General features: G+C 56.4%; 1 protein-coding gene across 1 annotated transcript in view; it reads left to right on the forward strand.

The window, feature by feature from the left end:
* LOC139255400 (uncharacterized) overlaps positions 1-9555 on the forward strand; it is a 63888-nt gene that overhangs the window by 29263 nt on the left and 25070 nt on the right. The window contains exon 7 of the mRNA XM_070873914.1: positions 2938-3526. Within this exon, the coding sequence (XP_070730015.1) occupies positions 2938-3526 (589 nt within the window). The remainder of the gene's footprint in view (positions 1-2937; positions 3527-9555) is intronic.

Here is a 9555-nt window from a genome sequence, read left to right on the forward strand (position 1 = left end):
GGAGTGCCGCACTGTCGGAGGGGCAGTACTGAGGGAGCGCTGCAATGTCGGAGGGGCAGTACTGAGGGAGTGCTGCACTGTCGGAGGGGCAGTACTGAGGGAGCGCCGCACTGTCGGAGGGGCAGTACTGATGGAGTGCTGCACTGTCAGAGGGGAAGTACTGAGGGAGCACTGCACTGTCGGAGGGGCAGTTTTTCGGATGAGATGTTAAACCAAGGGCCCCCTCTGCTCCCTCAGGTGGACGTACATGCTCCCGTGGCCACTATTGGAACAATTGGAATGGCAGGACTGTCGTATGAGGAGAGATTGGGTCGACTAGGCCTGTATTCACTAGAGTTTAGAAGAATGAGAGGGGATCTCATTGAAACGTATAAAATTCTGACTGGGTTGGATAGACTGGATGCGGGGAGGATGTTCCCCCGGGCTGGGAAGTCTAGAACAAGGGGTCACAGTCTCAGAATACGGGGTAGGAAATTTAGGACCGAGATGAGGAGAAATGTTTTCACCCAGAGGTGAGCCTGTGGAATTCTCTACCACAGAAGGTTGTGGATTTATAATGAGGAACAAAGAAATGGTGGACCAATTGAACAAATACTTTGGTTCTGTCTTCACAAAGGAAGACACAAATAACCTTCCGGAAATACTAGGGGACCGAGGGTCTAGTGAGAAGGAGGAACTGAAGGAAATCCTTATTAGTCGGAAAATTGTGTTAGGAAAATTGATGGGATTGAAGGCCGATAAATCCCCGGGGCCTGATAGTCCGCATCCCAGAGTACTTAAGGAAGTGGCCCTAGAAATACTGGATGCATTGGTGATCATTTTCCAACAGTCTATCGACTCTGGATCAGTTCCTATGGACTGGAGGGTAGCTAATGTAACACCACTTTTTAAGAAAGGAGTGAAAGAGAAAATGGGTAATTATAGACCGGTTAGCCTGACATCAGTAGTGGGGAAAATGTTGGAATCAATTATTAAAGATGATAATAACAGCGCATTTGGAAAGCAGTGACAGGATCGGTCCAAGTCAGCATGGATTTATGAAAGGGAAATCATGCTTGACAAATCTTCTGAAATTTTTTTGAGGATGTAACTAGTAGAGTGGACAAAGGAGAACCAGTGGATGTGGTGTATTTGGACTTTCAAAAGGCTTATGACAAGATCCTACACAAGAGATTGGTGTGCAAAATTAAAGCACATGGTATTGGGGGTAATGTACTGACGTGGATAGAGAACTGGTTGGCAGACAGGAAGCAGAGAGTCGGGATAAACGGGTCCTTTTCAGAATGGCAGGCAGTGACTAGTGGGGTGCCGCAGGGCTCAGTGCTGGGACCCCAGCTATTTACAATATACATTAATGATTTAGATGAAGGAATTGAGTGTAATATCTCCAAGTTTGCAGATGACACTAAACTGGGTGGCGGTGTGAGCTGTGAGGGGGACGCTAAGAGGCTGCAGGGTGACTTGGACAGGTTAGGTGAGTGGGCAAATACATGGCAGATGCAGTATAATGTGGATAAATGTGAGGTTATCCACTTTAGGGGAAAAACACGAAGGCAGAATATTATCTGAATGGCAGCAGATTAAGAAAAGGGGAGGTGCAACGAGACCTGGGTGTCATGGTTCATCAGTCATTGAAAGTTGGCATGCAGGTATAGCAGGTGGTGAAGAAGGCAAATGGTATGTTGGCCTTCATAGCTAGGGGATTTGAGTATAGGAGCAGGGAGGTCTTACTGCAGTTGTACAGGGCCTTGGTGAGGCCTCACCTGGAATATTGTGTTCAGTTTTGGTCTCCTAATCTGAGGAAGGACGTTCTTGCTATTGAGGGAGTGCAGCGAAGGTTCACCAGACTGATTCCCGGGATGGCAGGACTGACACATGAGGAGAGACTGGATTGACTGGGCCTGTATTCACTGGAGTTTAGAAGGATGAGAGGGGATCTCATAGAAACGTATAAGATTCTGACGGGACTGGACAGGTTAGATGCAGGAAGAATGTTCCCGATGTTGGGGAAATCCAGAACCAGGGGTCACAGTCTAAGGATAAGGGGTAGGTCATTTAGGACCGAGATGAGGAGAAACTTCTTCACTCAGAGAGTTGTGAACCTGTGGAATTCCCTACCGCAGAGAGTTGTTGAGGCCAGTTCATTGGATATATTCAAGAGGGAGTTAGATGTGGCCCTTACGGCTAAAGGGATCAAGGGGTATGGAGAGAAAGCAGGAAAGGGGTACTGAGGTGAGTGATCAGCCATGATCATATTGAATGGTGGTGCAGGCTCGAAGGGCCGTATGGCCTACTCCTGCACCTATTTTCTATGTTTCTAAAAGCACAGGGGGAGATCTCCCCCATGTCCTGGGTCCAATATTTATCAAAGAACGGACATTGTTACAATCAGATAATCTGTTCATTACCGCATTGCTGCTTGTGGAGTCTTGCTGTGCATAAATTGGCTGCCACGTTTCCTCCAATACAACAGTGACTACACTTTTTTAAAAAAAGTACCTCATTGGTTGTAAGGTGCTTTGGGATGTCGTGAGATCGTGAATGGAACTGTCGAAATGCAAGTTATTTCTTTTCAACTTGACCGTTGCCACAGGAGATTTACTAGTGTGTGTCTAAAGTATCTATTCTCTGTGTTTGTGTTTGTGTGTGCGTGTGTTCCTATCCGAGTACCACATATAAGTTGTGACGAGCACATTTGTCACACTTCAAATTGTCAGCAGTTGCAATTGCACTCTGACTGACCTCAGCAGTGTGTTACAAACGCCTGGATTTGTGGGGGGAGGCGGGGGGGGGGGGTTATGGGTGGGTAGTTTTGTTGCGGGGGGAGGGGGGGGGGTGAATGTTTTTTTTCGAGGGTGCGGGTTCGGGGGAGTGGGTGGGAGACATGGGTCTTTTTCGGCGGCCATGTTGCCTCACTCCTGCTCCTTTTCTCCCAAGTGGCCCTCGTCATTCCGTCAGCGGCAGGACCCGGCGACAACTTCCGGGACGCTGGGGGCCGGGCCTTCCCGGCAGCCTGGAGGAGCCCCCGCCCGCGGGGAATCGCAGCGAGCCCGTGCGCGGCCGGCGAGGATGGACGGGCGCCTCGGGTGCGAGAGGAGGGTGGCAAGGGCTCGGGGCGGGAGGCCGCCCCCGCCATTTTGTTTGCCTCGGAGACGACGACGACGTCGCGGCGGAGGAGCCGCAGCGTGGCGGGCGGCGAGACACCCGGCCGCCCGCCGACGCGCCCCGACCTGCGCCTCTCGCCCCTGCGGCCGCCGGCGAGCGGCGGGCGGGAGGCGCGGGGGTCCGGCGCCGGCGGGAGGACGGCGGTGGGGAACGGCGCTCTCCGCCAAAGCTCCGGCTCCGACCCCGCCCCGGAGCTGCCCCGCCCGCCGAGGCTGAAGCGACACAAGCGGAAGGTCGGGGTCAGGGGTCACGGGCCCCAGTGCGTCCCGGGAGCGAAGCATCGCCACGACGACGAAAGGACCAGTCCGTCCGCCTCGCCACCTTGCCTCCGGAGACTGCGTAGCGGAACCAAGGAGAAAGAGTGAGTCTGTGGGGGGTGGGGGTCACGACCTTTCACCTCGAAAGCCAGTCTACCTTGACGGCGTGAGCTGCACTGGCCGGGCCGGGATTGAGTTCGCTCCCGATCCCTCCCTCCGCTTGCCCCTGACCTCCCGTCAGAGTTCGGAGGTCAGAGTTCTTCACTGAGTTGTCCGATTCCAGTCCTCTTGCCCTGAGCTCCGCCGTACGCACAGCCCTGAAGCATGTTATCGGTGCCTGGGAGTTAGTGGGGTGTGGGGGGGGGGGGGGGGGTGAGCGTAAGATAAGCCCCTTGTGCGAGTTTGAATGCGCTCCTGAGTCACGGGGCCGACGGAGCAATTGAGCTCCGAGTGACCCCGGGCCGCGCTTAATTCTGCCAATCAGCCTCTGTCAGCTTCGGGGTGGGGGGAAATCGAACACTCCACCACAACAGGCCTAATCCTCGGACCTCCATCCGCCAACGGGGCAGGGTATCTGACAATAGCTTCTCAAAAGCCGTATGTCCAGCCCATGCAGACAGCACACTGACACCGTGCTCCGTTACACATATAAAACAATCTTCACGTTGAGGGCTACCTCTGAACCTGAAACCAAGTAGCCAACTGCGTCACCTTCTTTACACAGTATTTACAGCAGGGAAACTGGCCTTTTGGCCCAACTGGTCTGTGCCCGGTGTTTATGGTCCAAACAGGCTGCCTCCCACCCCTACTTTATCAAACCCCATTAAAAATCCTTCTATCCCTTTCTCCCTCATGTGTTTATCCAGCCTCCCCTTAAATACATCGATACTATTCGCCTCAACCCCTCCCTGTGGCAGCGAGTTCCACATTCTCACCGCTCTCTGGGTAAAGGATTTGTTAGTGACTGTCGTGTATTTGTGACCATTAGTTTGGGATTTCCCACACAATTGGACCTCAGTCAAGTCCCACCCTCCCTCCCCCAACGCTCAGCCTTCGAAACTGTGTACAGTGTCGGTCTCCTTACCCAAGGAAGGATATACTTGCCATAGAGGGAGTGCAGCGAAGGTTCACCAGACTGATTCCTGGGGTGGGGGAGGGATTGTCCTATGAGGAGAGATTGAGCAGACTGGGCCGATATTCTCTGGAGTTTAGAAGAATGAGGTGATCTCATTGAAACACACAACACTCTTACAGGGCTTGACAGGGTAGATGCAGGGAGAGTGTTTCCCCCCCCGGGCTGGGGAGTCTAGAACCAGGGGTCACAGTCTCAGGATAAGGGCTCGGCCATTTAGGACTGAGATGAGGAGAAACTTCTTCACTCAGAGGGGGGTGAATCTTTGGAATTCTCTGCCCCAGAGGGCTGTGGAGGCTCAGTCTTTGAGTATATTCAAGACAGAGATCAGTAGATTTTTGGATATTAAGGGAATCGAGGGATATGGGGACAGTGCAGGAAAGTGGAGTTGAGGTCGAAGGTCAGCCGTGATCTTATTGAATGGAGGAGCGGGCTCGAGGGGCCGAATGGCCTACTCCTGTTCCTATGCAACAGGCCCGAGGGGCTGAATGGCCTCCTCCTGTTCCTATGCAACAGGCCCGAGGGGCTGAATGGCCTCCTCCTGTTCCTATGTAACAGGCCCAAGGGGCTGAATGGCCTCCTCCTGTTCCTGTGTAACAGGCTCGAGGGGTTGAATGGCCTCCTCCTGTTCCTATGTAACAGGCTCGAGGGGCTGAATGGTCTCCTGTTCCTATGTAACAGGCTCAAGGGGCTGAATGGTCTCCTGTTCCTATGTAACAGGCTCGAGGGGCTGAATGGCCTCCTCCTGTTCCTGTATAACAGGCTCGAGGGGCTGAATGGTCTCCTCCTGTTCCTGTGTAACAGGCTCGAGGGGCTGAGTGGCCTCCTTCTGTTCCTGTGTAACAGGCTCGAGGGGCTGAGTGGCCTCCTCCTGTTCCTATGTGACAGGCTCGAGGGGCTGAATGGCCTCCTCCTGTTCCTATGTAACAGGCTCGAGGGGCTGAATGGTCTCCTGTTCCTATGTAACAGGCTCAAGGGGCTGAATGGTCTCCTGTTCCTATGTAACAGGCTCGAGGGGCTGAATGGCCTCCTCCTGTTCCTGTATAACAGGCTCGAGGGGCTGAATGGTCTCCTCCTGTTCCTGTGTAACAGGCTCGAGGGGCTGAGTGGCCTCCTTCTGTTCCTGTGTAACAGGCTCGAGGGGCTGAGTGGCCTCCTCCTGTTCCTATGTGACAGGCTCGAGGGGCTGAATGGCCTCCTCCTGTTCCTATGTAACAGGCTCGAGGGGCTGAATGGCCTCCTCCTGTTCCTATGTAACAGGCTCGAGGGGCTGAATGGCCTCCTCCTGTTCCTGTGTAACAGGCCCGAGGGGCTGAATGGCCTCCTCCTGTTCCTGTGTAACAGGCCCGAGGGGCTGAATGGCCTCCTCCTGTTCCTATGTAACAGGCTCGAGGGGCTGAATGGCCTCCTCCTGTTCCTGTGTAACAGGCCCGAGGGGCTGAATGGCCTCCTCCTGTTCCTATGTAACAGGCTCGAGGGGCTGAATGGCCTCCTCCTGTTCCTATGTAACAGGCTCGAGGGGCTGAATGGCCTCCTCCTGTTCCTGTGTAACAGGCCCGAGGGGCTGAATGGCCTCCTCCTGTTCCTATGTAACAGGCTCGAGGGGCTGAATGGCCTCCTCCTGTTCCTGTGTAACAAGCTCGAGGGGCTGAATGGCCTCCTCCTGTTCCTATGTAACAGGCTCGAGGGGCTGAATGGCCTCCTCCTGTTCCTATGTAACAGGCTCGAGGGGCTGAATGGCCTCCTCCTGTTCCTATGTAACAGGCTCGAGGGGCTGAATGGCCTCCTCCTGTTCCTATGTAACAGGCTCGAGGGGCTGAATGGCCTCCTCCTGTTCCTATTTCTTATGTTCTCTTTTCCAGAGGAAAGAGCCCCCACCGGTTTAGACTTTCCTGACGGTGACCAAGTGTTATTATTATTAGCTGGGCTCCCCATTGGTCACAGAGTTTAGTGAGTGCCGCCGTCTGCTTGATTATATCCCCTCCCCTGCCCCGAGCGCTAACTATCTACACACTAACTATCTACACACTGACTATCTACACACTAACTATCTACACACTAACTATCTACACACTGACTATCTACACACTAACTATCTACACACTAACTATCTACACACTGACTATCTACACACTAACTCTGCTGATTTCAAATTGCTGAATTCGCCGATTGAATTGGCGAGCACTTTAATTCCCCCTTCGCCGTGAGAATTCGCGTTCTACGATAGCCCCGTGCCCACACTGACACCCCCCACACACACCCCCACACACACCCCCCACACACACCCCCCACACACACCCTCACACAAACCCCCCACACACCCTCACACACACACCCCCACACACACCCCCCACACACACCCTCACACACACCCCCCACACACCCTCACACACACCCCCCACACACACACCCTCACACACACACCCCCCACACACACCCTCCACACACACCCCCCACACACACCCTCACACACACCCCCCACACACACACCCTCACACACACACCCTCACACACACCCTCACACACACCCTCACACACACCCTCACACACACACCCTCACACACACACCCTCACACTGACACCCCCCACACACACCCTCACACACACCCCCCACACACACACTCCCTCACACACCCTCACACACACCCCCCACACACACCCTCACAAACACCCCCCACACACACCCCCACACACACCCCCACACACACCCTCACACACACCCTCACACACACCCCCCACACACACACCCCCCACCCCCACCCTCACACACACACCCCCCACACACACCCTCACACACACACACTCCACACACACCCCCCACACACACCCCCCACACACACCCTCACACACACCCCCACACACACCCTCACACACACCCTCACACACACCCCCCACACACACACCCCCCACCCCCACCCTCACACACACACCCCCCACACACACCCTCACACACACACACTCCACACACACCCCCCACACACACCCCCCACACACACCCTCACACACACCCCCCACCCCCACCCTCACACACACCCCCCACACACACACCCCCCACACACATCCCCACCCCCACCCTCACACACACACCCCCCACACACACTCCGCACACACACTCCGCACACACCCTCACACACACACACACTCCACACACACCCTCACACACACCCCCCACACACACCCCCACACACACCCCCCACACACACCCCCCACACACACCCTCACACACACCCCCCACCCCCACCCTCACACACACACCCCCCACACACACCCCCCACACACACCCCCCACACACACCCCCCACACACACCCCCCACACACACCCCCCACACACACTCCACACACACCCTCACACACACACTCCACACACACCCCCCACCCCCACCCTCACACACACACCCCCCACACACACCCCCCACACACACCCCCCACACACCCTCACACACACACACTCCACACACACCCTCACACACACCCCCCACCCCCACCCTCACACACACACCCCCCACACACACCCTCACACACACACCCCCCACACACACCCTCACACTCACCCCCCACACACACCCTCACACACACACCCCACACACACACCCCCCACACACACCCTCACACACACAGCCCCCACACACACCCCCCACACACACCCTCACACACACCCCCCACCCCCACCCTCACACACACACCCCCACACACACCCCCCACACACACCCTCACACACACCCCCCACCCCCACCCTCACACACACACCCCCCACACACACCCCCCACACACACCCCCCACACACACACCCCCCACACACACCCCCCACCCCCACCCTCACACACACTCCACACACACCCTCACACACACACACACTCCACACACACCCTCACACACACCCCCCACCCCCACCCTCACACACACCCCCCCCACACACACCCTCACACACACACACTCCACACACACCCCCCACACACACCCCCCACACACACCCCCCACACACACCCCCCACACACACCCTCACACACACCCCCCACACACACCCCCCACCCCTACCCTCACACACACCCCCCACACACACCCCCCACACACACCCTCACACACACACCCCCCACACACACCCTCACACACACACCCCCTCACACACACACACCCTCCACACACACACCCTCACACACACACACCCCCCACACACACCCTCACACACACACACCCTCACACACACACGCCCCCCACACACACCCTCACACACACACACCGTCACACACACACACCCTCACACACCCCCCACACACACCCTCACACACACACACCCTCACACTCACACCCCCCACACACACCCCCCACACTCACACCCCCCACACACACCCTCACACACACCCCTCACACACACCCTCACCCTCACACACCCTCACACACACACACCCCCACACTCACACCCCCCACACACACCCTCACACACACACCCTCACACACACACACCCTCACACTCACACCCCCCACACACACCCCCCACACTCACACCCCCCACACACACCCTCACACACACCCCCTCACACACACCCTCACCCTCACACACCCTCACACACACACCCCCCACACACACACCCCCCACACTCACACCCCCCACACACACCCTCACACACACACCCTCACACACACACCCCCTCACACACACACACCCCCCACACACACACCCCCCACACACACCCTCACACTCACACCCCCCACACACACACTCACACTCACCCCACACACACCCTCACACTCACACCCCCCACACACACCCCCTCACACACACCCCCTCACACACACCCCCTCACACACACCCCCTCACACACCCACACCCTCACACACCCACACCTCACACACATCCCCTCACAAACACACCTTCACAAACACACCATCACACACCCACCCTCACACACCCACCCCCTCACACACACACACCCTCACACACACACCCCCTCACACACACACACACACACCCCCTTACACACACACACACACACACCCTCACAC

The sequence above is a fragment of the Pristiophorus japonicus genome, unplaced genomic scaffold, assembly GCF_044704955.1.
Source record: "Pristiophorus japonicus isolate sPriJap1 unplaced genomic scaffold, sPriJap1.hap1 HAP1_SCAFFOLD_599, whole genome shotgun sequence".
Taxonomy (NCBI): Eukaryota; Metazoa; Chordata; class Chondrichthyes; family Pristiophoridae; genus Pristiophorus; species Pristiophorus japonicus.